At 41.2% G+C, this 18,360-nt stretch overlaps 1 protein-coding gene across 1 annotated transcript in view; it reads right to left on the bottom strand.

The window, feature by feature from the left end:
- The window catches only part of Ssh2 (slingshot protein phosphatase 2), a 234,447-nt gene that overhangs the window by 31,763 nt on the left and 184,324 nt on the right, over nucleotides 1–18,360 (bottom strand). Inside the window, 3 exon segments of the mRNA XM_055620388.1 lie at nucleotides 2,821–2,886; nucleotides 4,095–4,163; nucleotides 11,940–12,061. Of these exon segments, the coding sequence (XP_055476363.1) occupies nucleotides 2,821–2,886; nucleotides 4,095–4,163; nucleotides 11,940–12,061 (257 nt within the window).

The following is an 18,360-nucleotide window of genomic DNA, read 5'->3' as shown; positions in this document are numbered from 1 at the left end:
TATCTATCTATCTATCTATCTATCTATCTATCTATCTATCTATCTATCTATCTACCTACCTACCTACCTATAATCAATCAATCTATCTATCTATCTACCTATCTATCTATCTTACAGCTGGATCTCAGCCCCCTTCCTCCTCTCTTCTCAGTCCCACTATCATGACCCTTCCCCCATTCCCTCCCTTCATTGTCTCAGAAAAGGGGAGGCCCCCAAGGGGTACCAATCTACCCTGGAATCTCAAGTCGCTGCAGGACTAAAAGTATTTTTCCCCACTGAGGCCTGACAAGGCAGACTGGTTAGGGAAAGGGATCACAGAGTCAGAGACAGCCTCTCCTTCCACTGTTAGGGAGCCCACGCGTTGACCAGGCTGTACATCTGCTACACATGTGCAGGTCTAGGTCTAGCCTGTGAATGCTCTTTGGCTGTTGGTTCAGTCTTTCTGAGCCCCCATCATATGGACTTTTTAAAAACAGTTCATTGAATTAGGATTTTTGTTTGTTTGTTCTTGAGACAGGGTTTCTTTCTATAACCATGACTGTCCTGGAACTTGCTCTGTACATCAGGCTGGCCTCGAACTCAGAGATCTGCCTGCCTCTGTCTCCTGAGTGCTTTGATTAAGGTGTGTGCCACCACTGTCAGGCTAAAAAAGTATTTTGAAAATATAAGCCCTGGTTTTATTTATGGGGTATGTATGTGAAGCATATATGTGTGCACATTTGTGTAGATTTGTGTGTACTTGGGAACTTGTGCATGTGTGCTCCTGCATGTGAAGCCAGAGGTCAATGCTGACTGTCCTCCTCAGTCCATTTCCTCCTGTTTTCCTGAGCCTGGGGTTAATCAGTTTGGCCAGGCTGGTGGAATGAGATCTTCAGAGGCTTGCCTATCTACAGATCCCCCTTTAAACTAGACAGTAGGGGACTGAACAAGTCTCCATGCTTGTGCAACAAACACCCGACTGAGACATCTGTCATTCCCCTAAAATGTTTCCTATTACTCAAAATAGGCAAATGCTCAGAGAATTTCAGTTTCACTTCAGCGATTCCATGCATGTTCTCTTCATTTGGAAATTCATGCTTTACAGTCATAGTTTACAGATCTGTTGCAATTGCCCTAAAATATACTCACTGCTGGCTGCTTCAGCTACAATGGCTGTGTACAAAAACGGGAGGCTGTACTGACTACTGTCAGTAAGGGAAACGCCTGGTCTAAATACTGCTTTGGTTTATATCACTAATATTTCTCTCCTATAACTTTCAATTCAATATTCTTCAAAAAGTTAACAGAACTATGAGTAGTCAATTTACTTTAAAACATCATTCTTGGTCTGGGTTATTACTGAATGAAGGCTGTTCTGTCTTCCTCCTCAAAATATATCTAAAAAACAATCATTCAACTGTATGCATGGGGAACAGATTGTTTAGCTGCTTTTAACTGAGTATTAGTCAAAGGAGATCATTAAATTTTCCATAAAAGTTTACCTGTCAACTAACCTCTAAATCTATTAAATGTGCTCTAAGCACATCTAAAGCTCTGTCCTACCTCACTTACTTCATCAACTATTAGGAAAGTTAATTGTTCGGTGACAATGAACAATTCTTTAATGCAGGTTCAGATTATTTTTTGCTTAGTCACTTGTTCTGCTTGCCTTCTACTCATCTGGTCTACTCATCATGAGGGCCTCCACTATAGAGCAGGCAGTAGAATGAAAAGCAGAAATTATTTATTATTTATTTGTTGAATGTGTGTGGTCTGAGTGTCTGTGTGTGTACAGATTTGTGTGTGCATGTGGACATGCGTGCTTAGGTAGGCCAGAGGTCAATGTTGCGTGTCTTCCTCAACTGCTGTCTTCCTAATTATTTGAGACAACATCTCATGGAACCTGGAGCTCACTGATTCAGCTAGAATGCTGGGCTAGCAAGCTCCAGGGATTTGCCTGTCCTGCATCTCTTTTCTTCCCTAATTTCCTGTGACACTCAGGTTTCAGATGAACACTGCTGTGCCTGGCTTTACATGACCACTGGGATCTGAATTCAGGCCCTTATGCTTACTGATTGAATTATTGCAGTCCCTAGAAGCTAAAGGCTACTGACTCGAAAGTCACTTTATTCTCTGATTATATTAGATTATTTTCTAGATAAGCGAACAATGCCTCAGAGGTCTCTCATCTACACCTGGGCGCTAAGAACACTCTTCTGTGGTAATGTGGTAATGTGGTAATGTGCTGTAATGGTTAGATATGAGCCATGCAAAACATCAGCACAGTGAATAACTTGAAAGTGTCAGTATGTGAATGGTGATTAACAATGGAGTATAAAGCATTATGCAAACAATTGCCAGTACTTTAAAAGGAAATGCATCTATCTATAATGTATCTGTCAATGCTATCTATTCTTAGGAAATTAAAAGCTAGTGGACAGCAGTAAAATGTATAGACTTGACTCTCATACTAAGCATGGTCACTGTGAAACACAGTTCTTCTACGAGGCTCTTCCTCAATCCATTAATATCTCTTCAAGGGTCCAATTTACCTCTGAAACACACTTGTTCACCTATGCGCAAAGCTCTCCACTGTGACAATTTAAAATTTATATTTTTGGGCCACCTTTAACCATGGTTTACCATGCAAACAGATCACACACACACACACGCACACGCACACACACACACCCTCTCCATATATATAGCATTTTTCATAGTGAATTGTTATTTCAAAACTACTTCTCTCAGAAAGCATTATTTTAATAACATTAAAGAACTTCTTTGTAGAACAGTTTTAAAAAACCTATGGTTTTATAGAGATATTGAAAGCCATCTTACCACATTGCTTGCACAGATACAGGTTTGAATATGTGAACTCTGTTATCTGTTGATACGCTGAAGCCACTAGGAGCAAAAGAGAACAGACAGAAGTCCACAGTAAGGGTCAGGTATTTCAAGTTTGCTACACCACCTGAATAACTGACTAAATAAATAGAAGAACAATCAGATATGTCATCTAGAAGTTAGCTAGAAGTAGGATGTGACTGAAAGTTTCAACATGGCAGCTGAGAGGAGAATCAGAGTATTCTCCAGGGACAAGTGCCCTGCCAGACAATCCAATCCTAGTTGTCATCTCTAAGCACATACATATACAAGCAACACCAGACAGACAGACTCAGCAGGCTGTGTGTGTGTGTGTGTGTATGTATGTATGTATGTATGTGTATATATATTATATATGCATAAATATGAAGTAATAATAACTAAAGAAATAGTCATGACTTTTTTTTTTTCTTTTTGAGACAGGGCTTCTCTGTGTAGCCTTGGCTGTCCTGGACTTGTTTTGAAGACCAGGCTGGCCTCGAATTCACAGCTATCCTCCTACTTCTGCCTCCCAAGTGCTGGGATTACAGGCATCACTGCACCTAGCAACAGTTGTGAATTTGAGAGGGAGTTGGGGAATGTAAGAGGAGCTGAAGAGGGGGTAGAAACGATACAAATACAGTACTCATATACAAAATTCTCAAAAATTAATTTAAATAAAGAAAAGCTTCAATAAATTGATTTTATCTACTAGACAAAATTAAGGTGTTCTGATGTGTATTTCTATTTGAAAGACTTTTGATTCACAGCGAACCTGACCTGGGTTTTATAAATTGGAGCAAACATTTCAGTGTCTTAGGAACACATTCTAAAAACACCAGGAGGTGGGGGTGGTTGACTGGAAGAAACTGGCTCAGGGAAGGGGCTATACAGCAGGCTGGCAGTTGGCAGGGCCCCATGGGGTTATCTGAAACAGAACACACCATCCTCTGGGAGACCCCTGCAGGAGCAGCCCCACATGCTCACATTACAGGGTGAACCAACAACTACCACTCCCGTGCCTGGCTTCCTAACACAGTCAGCCGAAAAGAACAGGAGAGAACCTAGCAAGCTGTATTTTACTCTACAAAACGGCATTTTAAAAGGCCTATTTTGCTGCTGATATGTTAGTTCAATTGGCAACACTTGGCCTCCCGTTCAGCTGAATGAATGAGCCACTAGACTAAGATGGAACCACACCCCTTGGCTTTCTGTAAGAGAGGGGAAAAGGAAAAAAGGAATGCTCTTACCCATCACCATCCAAATGAATTAGGGTGTCACTCCAGAGAGGCAAGACTAAGCCCATAGTACAAGTGCTACTGCAAGACAAGAAGTAATCAATAAGTTATTTCCTGTTATTGGGGAAGCAGTCATTTATTAACTTTCAACAAGGGATAAACTCCTTATGGTTCTCAACCTGTGGGCCACAACTCCTTTGGGGGTTGAACAGCCCTTTCACAGGGATGGGATACCTAAGCTATCAGAAAACACCAATATTTACATTATAATTCATAACAGTAGTTACAGTTATAAAGTAGCAAGAAAAATAATTTTATGTTGGGGAGGGGTTACCACAACATGAGGAACTGTATTAAAGGGTCACAGCATTAGGAAGGTTGAGAGCCACTGCCCCAAGCAATGAATTGTGTCATAAATGTTAGAGTAGAGAAATTTCTATCGTATTACTAATAATCCTGTACACATTCTCAGGACTGTTTTGATCACTGCTGATTTGCCTTTGGTAGGTCTTTGCCCAGGATACAGAATCCAACTCAATTCCAAGGATTGTATCATTTTATTCTGGGGGGAGTTGGGAGGTATGGACAAAGTCTCACATAGCCCAGGCTGGCCTCAAACTCACAATATAGCAGAGGCTGGCCTTGAAATCTTGATCGCCCTACCTTTACCTCCTAAGTGCTGGGATTACACCACCAAGCCTATTCTCAAGGACTAGTTCTAATCTCAAGAATTATTGCTGGTTGCTCAAGTTCTTGGAATAAATGATTTGTTCAAATCTCTAAGATTTACTGAATACCATTCAGCAGTCTTGAAAGAAATTAAGAAATGTACAGAAGTAATAATGGTAATGGCTTGTTATCAAGTTAGAGAAATAAAAATACAATTAAAATTAAATAGTACTTGGTCTTGTGTATGTGAATATGTGTTTAATTGAGATTTAAAAAAATTATTTTTATTTTATGTGTATTTGGCCTGCATGTATGTCTCTGTACCACTTGGATGTCTGGTATGTGTGAAGGTCAGAAGAGGGTATTAGATGCCCTGGGACTGAAATTGTAGATGGTTATGAGCTGTCATATAGATGCTGGGAATTGAACCTGGGTCCTCTGGAATAGGACTGCTGAGCCATCTCTCCACCCTCCTGCTTTGTTTGTTTTAAGAGAGAGTCTGGTTATATCATCCAGACTGGCCTTGAACTTGAAGGTCTCGTCTCAGCTTTCTCTACCTTGAGATTATAGGCATGTGCTACCACACCTGACAAAGCAATGCTACGTACTGAACTAGCACTGCTGAAGTGCAGAATAGGGACACCAGCAACAAATAAGGTGGTACTACTATGTGTACCCAAATACTGTTCCAGGTTCTGCGGGTTGGAACTCAGTGGGTAGAGCACTTTACCGGCACGTGTAAGGCCCTGGGTTCAGCCACACACCAGCTTAGGAAGGAAACCGGATCTAGGATCTAAGTGAATAGAATAGGTTGGTGTAGGAAGCCCTGGACCTGGACTCCTTAAAAAAAAAAAAAAATCTAAAAAAATCTAACCAATGAATTGTATGCTCTGTGAGGCCACCTCTCTGGGCAACCTTTACCGTTTTTGTCCCCTTTTCCTCTTAAGGACCTTTAAAGGGTATGGTAGTACATGTTAATTCCAGTACTTGGGAAGCAGAGGCAGGCAGATCTCATCTCTGTGAGTCTAAGGCCAGTCTGCTCTACAACAGTAAGTTTCAGGCCAGCCAGGATGACATATAAGACTCCTATTGCGTGTGCACACGCACGCGCACACCCCCACCCTTTTTGAACATACATGAATGTGCATGGACATTTGTTTGTGGGTATGTGTACATGAGTGCAAGATGCGTGAGGAGGCCAGAGGCTTTCGCTCTCCTGGAGCTAGAGCTACAGGCAGAGGTGAAGCAACCACTGTTCATGCTGGGAACTGAACCTGGATCCTCTGCAGCAATGCACACGCTTAGCTAGCTCTTCTGCCCCTCATTAACATTCGTCTTAAACTACTTCCTGCTTCTGGACCTCTTCCAAAGGGCTCTCCTCTGTTCCCGCCCAAACACCTGGAGAGACAGTATGGCGTAGGAGAACGAACCCTGGGTATGGAGTGGCGCACAGCGTGCTCAAGGCCATGAGCTCTTAGGTGGACTCTGGGGCCTGGGTTCTCGTAATGTAATCAATTCTCTCCCTGGCCTTGTACAGGCCGGGCAAGAACTCCACCTCTCAGCAATACCTCAGCCTTTAACCATGTAGTCTTAACAAACAAAGTCTTAACTGCTTTGTGTTTGTCTCTTAATCAATAAAGGAGAGACAAAATAACCTTTATCGCCCTGTTTTAAGATCAAGCATATGAAAACATATACAAGGGTACCTAAACATAACAATAACTTCTATTTAATAAGCACCCAAAATACCTGGATTTGATCTCTTTCAGCACTGAAACTCTGACAAGTTACTTAATTCCTCTCAGCCTTAAGTTCTTCATCTTTAAAAGTACGTAATGAAATTTATCGTCACAGGGAAAGATGAGAAGGAAGAATGGGAAAATATAATGATGTAATTATATTTTAATTAAAATTAAAAAAATATTTTTAAAGGCTGAATTAATGACTCAGTGGTTAAAAGAGCTTGTTGCTCCTGCAGAGGACCCAGGTTTGGTTCCCAGAACCACTTGAGGACAGCTCAGAACTTAAATTTCAGAGGATCCAATGCCTTCTTATGGCCTCCATGGGCACTGCACCCACACAGCACACAGACATGCATGCACATAAACACCCATACACATAAAAGAAAAAAGAAAAAGTCTCCAAAGGAATGGGACTAGAGCTAGGCATGGTGACACACAGCCCATGAAAGGCTGAGGCAGGCGGACTCTGAGCTCAGGGTCAGTCTGAGCTAGAGTGTGTTTTAGGCACTGGCTTATGTAGTGGCACCCTGTTGTTCCTCCTTCCTTCCCTGATGCCCCCCCTGTCCCCCCCAAAAAAAAAAACAAAGGAGAATGAAAAATATTTAAGATCTCTCTCTCTTTAAACAGTTAATCAAGGAACCAAGGAGACATTATAGCCTAAAATACATAGTCCAATGTCACGAAAAGTGTGCTACTGAAATTAAACACCCACTAAGAGCAAGTGAGTTTAACACCCCATTTCTTCACTAGACAGATCATCTGGACAAAAAATAAGCAGAGAAACACCAGAATTACATGATATTATACATCAAAAGGACTTAACAGATACCTATAGAAGAGAAACTGCTTAAACACTAGCAGCCCATGAAAACCTCTCTAAAACAGACTACACTACATCCTGGTACACAAACAAATCTTAACAAATCTAGAAAAGCTGACACAATGCCATGTTCCCTATACAGCCATAATGAAATAAAACCTAAAACAGGCAGCAAACAAACCTCTAGTAAATAAATATACAAACTCATTACTCAATGAGCAAAACAGATTTATAATCTTTAAAGTGAAATAACATGTTAATACATTACACTATAAAATTAACATCAAATATTAATGTGGGTGTTCTAATGCATCTGAAAGGGATGTGGGGTATCAGGCGGCCAGATACAAATGATTTAAAAGCCTCAGGAATACCACACGGACACTGCTGAAAGCGCTGCTGACCCAAGGCATGGCAGTGCTTGGTGTTCTCTACACTTGCTGGCCCTGTCAGTCAACACTCTACTACTGACTGCAGAGCGTAAGCAAGTCAAAGGGAGACGAACACCTTCCCACACTGGAGCCAGAGCACAACTATCATTGCAGACTCTACTAGCAAGTACTACAGCTTTTTATAGAACAAATGGTTTTCCCAAGTAGAGCGAGGTTATTAGGTATGTGCACAACCAGCATGGTATGAACTATAATATGAAGAGCTGGTAACCATGGCAAACCTAGACATCAGGTGACTAGAGAAGATAGACCAAAAGACTGGTCTATGTGATCACAGTGATCACCTGTTCATCCCATTCAAGAGTTTCTTTGTTTAGTGCCTGGTGTGTAGTAGATCCTTCAAGATGTGGGTACAAGAGAGATAAGAAAACAAAACAGGGGCCAGGTGTGGGGGTGCACTCCTTCAATCCCAGATCTCTGAGTTCCAGGCTTCAAAACAAACAAACAAAGAAACAAAAATCCCATAACAAACCCCAAATCCCAACCAACCACCTAAAATAAAACCAAATAGAAAACAAACAAAGGAACAAACCCCAAACCTGAGGCTAAAGATTGCTCACTGGTTAATAGTGCATCCGTGTCAGGCAGTTCACAACTGTCTGTAACTCAGCTACACACACACACACACACACACACACACCTTTCTTTTTTTTTTTTTGAGACAAGGTCTGGCTGGCTTGGAACTCATTACATCACTACATAGTCCATAGACCAGCCTGGACTCTACCTACTTCTACCTCCCAAATGCTAGGGTTAAAGGTTTGTGCTAGCAAACACACACACACACACACACACACACACACACACACACACTCTCTAAACAAATAATAAAACGGCATAGCTGTATAAGGTGACACATACGTATAACCACGGCTGAGGCTTTTGGATTTAAGGATATCCTGGGCTTTCATAGTGAGTACCTTTCTCAACGGGAAAACAAAAATCTGGGGAGCAACAAACAAACATGCATGAGACCACAAAACTATTTGATAACCTGAAGCATAATGTGGTGCATTTTGGAAAACAAAGCTACACTGTATTATTAGGAAGCCTTGTCACTTAAACTATAATGCAGTTCTCAAAACTTATTACTGTTTTGAAACATTATATTTTCATATTCTGATATTTGAAATGAGATAAATTCCTTAAGAGTAACTGAGCCCTAGTATTTTGACGTCAACAGCATTTCTTTTACTCTTCAACAGACTCACTCAAACCAAGACATATAGGATCTTATAATGTTAGGTTTACCAAAAAGAAACTAGTTTCTAGCTCTTCATGTCCAGTTTGTTTTCTGGACACTAAAATGTTGTAAATGCAGTGTACAGACAGGACTATGGGGACAACTGATGTAGTATGCCGAGGATAAATTACAAGGCAGCATGGGAAGCGTCCGCCCAGCTATCTGATGGTTCACACTCCAGAGTCAGAAGCTTCAGTCACTGCCTCCAGTCTCCGGGGAGCCTCAGCTTACACTGCATTGCCGTTCTGGTTCTTGTTCTACAGGGTTTTCAAGGGAGCCACGGCAATTCCGTCTAACCGAATTTTCTGCAATAATGGAAATATTCTATACCACACTGTCCTATATGGGAGCCGTTAATGGTATGTGACTACTAAGTATATGAAATGTGACCAGTTATGACTGAGAATTTTTCTGAACATATCATTATTTTAGTCTTTGTTTATTTAAATAGCTACAGGTGTCTAGTGGCAAATGTACTAGACAACACAGGTCCAGATAGGTGAAAGTCCAAATCGGAGGTCGTAAAATTCCACTGAATGTGGAAAGGTAGGTATTTCCCCCACTTCCTCTTCCTTGAGACAGTGTTGTTTTATATATAGCCCTGGGTGGCCTGACCTTACTACACAGCCCAGGCTGGCCACACGCTCTCGGCAATTCTCCTGACTCTGCCTCTGGAGTGCTGGGATTACTGAAGCATGCCACTATTCTCGGGGGGGGGGGACCCAAAAAACAAAACCTGAGCATTTTCTTACTAAAAGGCCTGTTACTTAGGGAAAACATTATAAGTTAAAACTGCAAAAGAAAGCTTCCTAAAAGTGGTTACCAGGCCTCTGTGAATTCAGAGCATATAACTTAATGCTGTAACTGCTGTACAGGTTTACAACTCTGGCCTTGTGGTTTGTACAAACTCACACGTCATTTCCTGAGTTGACTTCTGTCCTGTTTTTCTTTTCATTTTTTTTTTTTTTTTCCAACTTGTCACACCCGGGACAAGGGAAGGAAGCTCAACTAAAGCCCCGACTGGCCTGTTAGCTTGTGTCTGGGGCATTTTCTTGATTGCTAATTAATACAGGAGGGCCAGCCTATGGTGGGCAGTGCCATCTCTACGCATGTGAGCCTGGGAGCAAGCAAGTAAGCATCATTCCTCTGTGGTCTCTGCTTTAGCTGCTGACTCACGTTCCTGCCCTGGCTCCCCAAGATGTCGGACTATAACCTGTAAGCTGAAACCTTTTCTCCCCAGGTTTTTTTAAAAATCATTTTATTTATTTCTTGTACATGAGGTAACATGTTGAAGGTTAGAAAAGGTCAACTTGAGGAAGCTGGTTCTCTCCACCACCTGGGTCCTACTGGGGAGCTGAGCTCAGGCTGGCAGGGTCGGCAGCACATGCGTTTACCCACTTAGTAATCTCAGTGTTTTATCACAGCAACACAAAGCAAACCAAGAAACGTCTATGTACAAATTGGGTAAATGCTTGTTTTGTAAACTTTCTAGTGATACTGGGATCCCTCCCCCCCAAATCAGAAGGACAATCACTGTCATCTATGCCCCTTCCTCCAAACCTAGGTAGGGTATTGTGCTTGCTAGCAATCCCTTTACAAACCTCCTGGTGTGTGTGTGTGTGTGTGTGTGTGTGTGTGTGTGTGTGTGTGTGTCTAAATTCCCCGAGGCCTGGCTCACACCCCTAGATACTGCACAGTTCCATTCTAGTCCTGAACCAGGAAGTCATGGTTTGAGACATCTGGCAGGATTTCCTGAGGCTTATTATCTCACAGTGTAAAGATCTGCTTAGCAGCTACATTCCAGTCTTCTCAAAGGTTCTTCAGAAAGAATAGGGAAATAAAATAGAAAAGCCTCAAGACTAATGGGTGCAAGCTTCCACCCCACACCAAACAACAACAATCCAGCTATCTGCCTAAGATATCTTTAATTACAGGAGGCAGAGTACATATGAGTGAGTTTTGAACCCAGGACCACTGCTACATTACCGAGAAAGGCATGTACTCTGGGATTATCAAAGTACAGCATTACTGGTTGAAAGAATAAATAGACTGACAGGAAAAAGCAACTTTACCTTAGAGATATACTTCCATTTGCTTAATTATTATCATTAGCATCTAACAATGAGAGAAAGGTAAGGAATAACAGTAAAACAAAAATAGCCAAAGATATTCATCAAGTATGCTTGTTTCTGAAGATCATGGCCAAGATTTATTTTCTAGTTTCGGCCTTGATTTGTGGGTCCACGTGTGTGCACATGTGGAGGCTGGAGGTCAATGCTGGGTGTCTTTCTCAATTGCTCTTCACCTTAGAGACATAGTTTCTCACTCAACTTGGCTCGCACAGATTTGGCTAGGCAGGCTCCCTGGCTGGCCGTCTGTGGCCAGCAACTCCCACATAACCAATTGAGCCATCTCCTCAGGCTGCCATGAATTGTTTTTTAACTTAAAAATGTCATTACCACATCCTCACTGTAAAATGTAATGGATTTCCCTGTGACACTTTCATACATAGATGTCAATCATTTTTCTAAACACATATATTGTGGTAGTTGAAATAAGCGTGGCCCCCACAGGCTCATGTATTTGATGCTAGTCATCAGAAGTAGCGCTACTTGAAAAGGATTAGGAGGTGTGCCCTTGCTGGAGGAAGAGTGTCACTGGGTGGCCTCCGAGGTGGATCTGAATGTAGAACTCTTAGGCACCTCTCCAGCACCAGGTCTGCCTGCATGTTGTCATGCTCCCTGCCATGATGATAGTGGACTAAACCTCTGAAACTGCAGATAAGCCCCAATTAAACGCTTTCTTTAATTAAATGCTGTGGTCATGGTGTCTCTTCACAGCAACAGAGCAGTGACTAAGACATGTATCCCATGTAACTAACATTTAAAAGCAGTTTTCATGCAACTTCCCCATTTTTTTATGGCACTGTACCTGTCATTTGAAGAAAAATCCATTCCCAGCACAATGCTTTCTTCAGTGTCTTGTCTACCATTAGTTGAAACCACCACCATATAGCGTGTTCGGTTTTGGTAAGTGCTTTCCAGTCTTACAGCCTGAGATTAACAGAAAACAAAGAAACAACAACAACAACAAAATTAGAGAACCTTTAAATCATTTGATTTTTTTTTTTTTAAACCAGACTGATACTCCAATCAAGGACAATGCATGGAGATGTAGCCCATAGACTCAGTCTCCAAGTGGGGCCCTAGTAAGGGGAACAGGGTCAGTCTCTGGCATGAACTTAGTGACCGGCTCTTTGATCACCTCCCCCTGAAGGGGGAGCAGCTTTGCTAGGCCACAGAGGAAGATAATGCAGCCAGTCCTGATGAGACCTGATAGGCTAGGGTCAGAGGGAAGGGGAGGAGGACCTCGCCTATCAGTGGACTAGGGGAGGGGCATAGGAGAAGAGGGAGGGAAAGGACCATAGCCAGGATACAAGGTGAATAAACTGGAATAAAAGATAGGCCCCATGCCCAGCAGGAGATGGCCAACACAAAATAAGCTCAACAGTATCTTGTAGAATTTTTTTTTGGGGGGGTGGGTGGGTCTCATGTTGCTTTGTTTGTTTTTTTAACCTTGTTGGTCTTTTGCTTGCATATTATAGTTTCCAATTTTGTGTTATCACAGATTTTTTTTTTTTTCAAGACAGGGTTTCTCTGTGTAGCCCTGGCTATCCTGGACTCGATTTGTAGACAAGGTTGGCCTTAAACTCACAGCAATCCACCTGTCTCCGCCTCCCTGAGTGATAGGATCACAGGTGTGTGCCACCACAATTGGCTGAAAATTTTATTTTCAATAAAAAATAAAATGAACATTGTAGGCTACACAGGGAAACCCTGGCTTGAAAAGGAAAACAAAAAACAAAACCTAGAGAAGTGAAAGCAGCAAAGTGTTGATGCTAAAGCTGACTGGTAAGAACCCACACAATCAGAATACAACACCATCATTCTGATGCCAAACACACTAGCCATGCTCTTTATGTTCCATGAAGAAAAGCTTCAAAGTCAAATTCACTTATGAGACGCTAAGAGGAACTAACGTCTATATGGAACACGGTCTAGAGTTGGTCAACTGATACTGAGGAAGAACATTACACAAAGCTATGGACAACAGTACACACACAGGAAGTGGATGGGGAGGCAGCTCTGGAGCCTCTTACAGAAACACTCAAAGCATACATGATATTTTAAAAATTCCATTTATTTATTTAGTGTGTGTGAGGAGTATAAAGAGGTCAGAGGACAAGGTACAGAAATTGGTGGTTTCCTTCCACCTGGGCCCTGGGGGCAGACCTCAGACTGTAAGGCTTGGTGCAAAGGGCCTTAACCTTAACAGCTGAGTCATCTTACTGGTCTCCATACGTGTTATTCTAAGCAGAGAATCTGATGCAGGTGAAATCATATTAACAATTTAATTAATAATATGTACACGAATGATGTGTGTGTACCATGGTGCACGCGTGGAGGTCAGAGGATAGCCAGCCTGCCGGAGACTATTCTCTCCTTCTACCTGGGGATCAAACTCAGGTCATTAGGTTTAGCGGCTGGCCTCAAACTTGCTAAGTAGCCTGGGAGGAGAATCACCTTGAACTTCTGACCCTATAAATGCAAGGATTACAGCAAGTGCTATATGCCTGGTTTATATGATGCTGGAGTTGGACCCCGGGACATCATACATGTAAGGTAAGCACTCTACCAAATAAGCTACATCCCAAGCCTTAGGATTTCTTATAAACAGAATCTCAGATCTTTCTACGTGTTTAAACTGGAACATGCCTCGGCAGTCTTTAAACTAAATGTTCAATTTCTAAAATGTGTTAGAAGCAATTTTACCTGTAAACATATGGCATGGAAGCAACTGAACTGCGATTCTGACAAATTAAAAAAAATGGAACATAAAGAGGACGGCTTGTGTATCTGGCATCAGAATGATGGCATTATATTCTGACTGTGTGGGTTCTTAGCAATCCGCTTTAACGTAGCCACTTTGCTGCTTTTACTTCTCTAGGTTTTGTTTTCTTTAGTTGTGTGTGTAGCATATATGTGTATACTGTGTTTATGTGTGTGTGTGTGTGTGTGTGTGTGTGCGCACTGTGTACGTGGAGGTCAGAGGTCAACACTGGATGTATTCCTCAATTATTCTCTGTCATATTTTCTGAGACAGGCTCTTATTGAAGCTTCAGCTCACCAATTTGTCTAGACTGGCGGGCCAGCAGGCCCCAGGATCTCCTGCCTTTGCCTCCCCATGTCTTGGATTATGGGCATGCACTTTAACACCGGTTTTTAATCTCAAGTCCTCGGGGTTGTAAAATAAGCACTGTACCTACTAAGCCATTTCTTTAGCTTTCTATGACAGTTCATATGCCAACTAGTGGCGACTGCTTGGCTAAGTTAAGGCTGATAAAAGAAAAAAAAACTTCCTAAATATGTTGTATGATATCTGGCCAAATTAGAAGTAGAATCAAGACATTTTGATAAGTGATATTTAGTGCAAACATTACGTGTCTTTTTAATATTTAACTTACAATATCAAGAACTCATCATTCAAAGAATCATCTTAAAACTCTCATGTTGAGAGTTTTAAATGTTGGACCTAAGTAGAGCAGTTCACAGATCCTATCTTGCATAAGAGCTTTTAATAGCTAAAAATAGTTTCCTTGAAGCATATACCACACCTTTGCTTTAAATTCATTTTCATCACGAGACTAGACCATGCCTCTGCATGCAGTATTTACCCTCAGGGAAGCCACAGTAAAAAGACACAATGTCTAGACAGGCAGCTCACTCGATCCACCAGAAAGAAAGGTTTCAAAAGTATGTAAGTATTAAATTCAAAAGAACAAAGTAAAATCAGTAGCTAAGATTAAAGTAGACTTTAGATAGGACAGTAATAAATTAAAGATTGCTGCCTTCAAGCATCAGAGGAAGTGTCTGGATGAAAAGGAATATCAAGTTCTGAAACTTGTAGCGGAGGTTTTGGTTTCTTTAAAAACTCAGTTATGTTATGTAAACATGTTTTTGTTTTAATCCCAGGTGTGGGATATGGGGCTGCTTCAGATTGTCCACAGCAGCGGACTATCTGCCTCATGCAGATAGTCATGAGAAGGGCATGATCTTTGCCAGCTGCACATAGTTTAATTCTGGGGACTCTGAGAGGAAATAAATGCCAGAGTCCAGAGAAGGTTGGGGGTGGGGCGCTCTGACAAAGAAGGCTGTGGCTGCTGCTGGTTGCTGTTGTTGCAGCTTGATGACAGTAAGTTGGAGATATCCTGACTATGAAGACTGAACTTGCCCCAAGTAACCTGAGGACCCTAACCAGCAGAATCTCCCCACTAACTTTCTTTCTCTCCTACCTGGTGTTGGAGGGGATTGGGATAAAGAAAGGAGGCATAAGGAACCACATAAAATATTTAAAAACAACAACAAAAAAACCCCACACCGACAAAAACTAAAAAAAAACAACAACAACAACAACAACAAACAAACAAAAAAAAAACCCTATAAATTTGTATTTTATAGAATCAGTGAAAACCATGACCAAGGCTAGGGATATGGTTCAGTGTAGAGCACTTACACAGCAAACACAATAGACCCCAGTCTGATCCCCAGCACAATTTGTCAATGCCTCCTTGACAAATTCATGATTAATTTACTGACACGGCAAGACATCCATGATAAATAGGTTAAAAGACATCATGTATCTTACTTTTACAAAACACAAACAAAATTAAACAGGGCTATGTTAGTTTTTACTCAACTGCCCAACCTGACACTATGCAAATACCAAAACAAAATGAAAAGTTGCAAATTCAAATAAGGAATGGTTTTCCTCAGAGTGCAGGATATGGCTCTTTCATCTTCATGCTTTTTCGAATTGTCTGATTTGGAAAACCAAACAAAACCCCACATAATGCACTTATACTTAGAAAATAAAAAAACTCATTTTCATTGCTGAAAAAATTTAACATATTGTAAAACTAAAGCCAAAAAACTAATTTTCTTAAATTATCCTGCTAAGTTCTTCGCTTTTATAAAAACTTCATTGGAGCTACTGTAAATATTTTGAAAATCAAGTTCAATTTGATTTTTAAGTGGGTCTTTGATAATAAGGAAGAACACTATAAAACCATGTCCTCATTTAACAACTAGTAAGTTCCTTAAATACTGAAGTAACATTTATACCTGTATTTGGAAAGAACTCCTCCAGAGGAAAACATCAGTCTTTCCCCCCAACCCCATTTCAATGTTTAAGCAAAATGTGAGGTTTGGTTGGGTTATTAAGGAGAAAATGAGAAGGAAAAACAAACAAACCCAAAACCGCAGGATTTTCAGTTGACTATCCAACTTTTAACCTTATGTACAAGTCCTGAGATAAGCGTTTTAGCATTCCAAATTTAACTCCAAACAAAAGCCTTGCTTTGGAGCTACAAATGCCCCTTTCAGCCAGAAAGTGCTAATTTGTCCAAAGTCATACAATGCATTTACTCATTTTCCTGAAGATGACTCACTCAATAATCTGCAACATAATGACTATGTTTACAACAATCCAAAGTAACTGTAAAACGGCTTGTCATGTTAGTGATTAATACAGAGGCATGAGTTACATTTTTTTGAACTTTATGTTCTGAAAACATACGTGAGGCTCTGCATCAAAACCTAAAAAGCAATGCAGCTGAAGTTGCCTATTTTAGTAGGAAAGAGGCTTTAATCCTCAACTCTGCCTTCCTAACTTCATCCTTCACTCTCTCAAGTTTCATGTGGGAAGTTATTTTCATATTTAGGGGTTCAAACTAAACTACAGAACGTTATAAATGATAAAAAGATAAAACACATGGTGATAGCCTTAGCTTCTGCGTTTCCAAACCTGCCTGTACAAGTGACTTCTGACACCGGCTTTGGTAGAGTTGTATTCAAAATGTGATCAGCATCTTTTAGAAAGTTGTTAAAAATGTAAATTATCTCCACTTCCCCCAAAATAACCAAACTGGTCAGTTAAAGCAGCTCTGGAGGTGATTCTGAAGTTTCGGCCACTGCTTTAGAGTACAAACCATGCTCCATTGTTCTATGTCCCAAGGCTGGCCTTTTTTTGGTTTGTTTGTTTGTTTTTGAGACAGGTTTCTCTGTATAGCCCTGGTTGTCCTGGAACTCAGAGATCTATCTGCCTCTGTGCTGCAAGTGGTGGGATTACAGGTATCTGTCACCACGCCCAGCTACAGCTACCTTTTAAAAGAATTATTTGAGAAATAAGTATATTTAAAAAATGCAGGGGGGTGGAGAGATGGCTTAGAGGTTCAGAGCACTGTATGCTCTTCCAGAGGACCTGGGTTCAATTCCCAGAAACCTCATGGCAGCTCAAAACTGTAATTCTAGTTCTATGGGATTCAACACCCTTACACAGACATATATTCAGGCAACACACCAATGCACATCAAATAAAAATAAATAATTTAAAATAAAAATAAAAATAAACACTGCAGATGGCCAGCAAGATGGTGGTTCAGTATATTAAAACTGCTGGACATGAAAACCTGATGATCTGAGTTTAATCCTTGGATGCCAGGGTTGAAGGAAAAAACTAAACTCCTGAAAATTTCCCTCTGATTTCCATATGGCACATGTGTGCCCCTACTCATTCTCACATGCACACACAGATCTATACATATACACACATTAAATACTTTAAAAACTGCAGAGAATGGTAGGATGGTGGCAGAACAAGTAAAAATCTCAGCGACAGACCTTATTTCAAAATAAGTGGAAAGTGGTGGAGAAGACACTTCACAGCAACCTCTTGCTTCCATACGGGCACACATGGATGAGTATATTTGCTCGAGCGCGCGCACACACACACACACACACACACACACACACACACACACACACCCATACCACACACACCTGTGGTATGAAAGGTGCTGGAGAGGTGGCCGAGCGGTTAAGAGCAGTGGATCTGTGTTCCAGAGGACCTGGGTTCAATTCCCAGCCTCCACAGGACAGCTTACAACTGTCTGTAATTCCAGTTCCAGGAGACCGGACACCCTCACACAGACATACATGCAGGCAGAACACTGATGCAAATAAAAAAACTTAAAAACATATTTTAAAAACTTTAATGAAAACTTTAAAGAACGGCCTGGAGAGATGGCTCAGAGGTTAAGAGCACTGGCTGTTCTTCCAAAGGTCCTGAGTTCAATCCCCAGCACCCACATGGTGGCCCATAAACATGTATAGCGCCCTCTGCTGCCCTGCAAGCACACATGCAGGCAGAATACTGTATGAATAATAAACAAATCTTAAAAAAAAAACTTTAAAGAAAAAGTGTGCATCAACCACCTAATGAATGAACAAGGAAG

This window comes from Psammomys obesus, unplaced genomic scaffold, assembly GCF_907164565.1.
Source record: "Psammomys obesus unplaced genomic scaffold, mPsaObe1.curated_primary_1811, whole genome shotgun sequence".
Taxonomy (NCBI): domain Eukaryota; kingdom Metazoa; phylum Chordata; class Mammalia; order Rodentia; family Muridae; genus Psammomys; species Psammomys obesus.
This window is presented reverse-complemented; position numbering and strand designations above follow the sequence as displayed.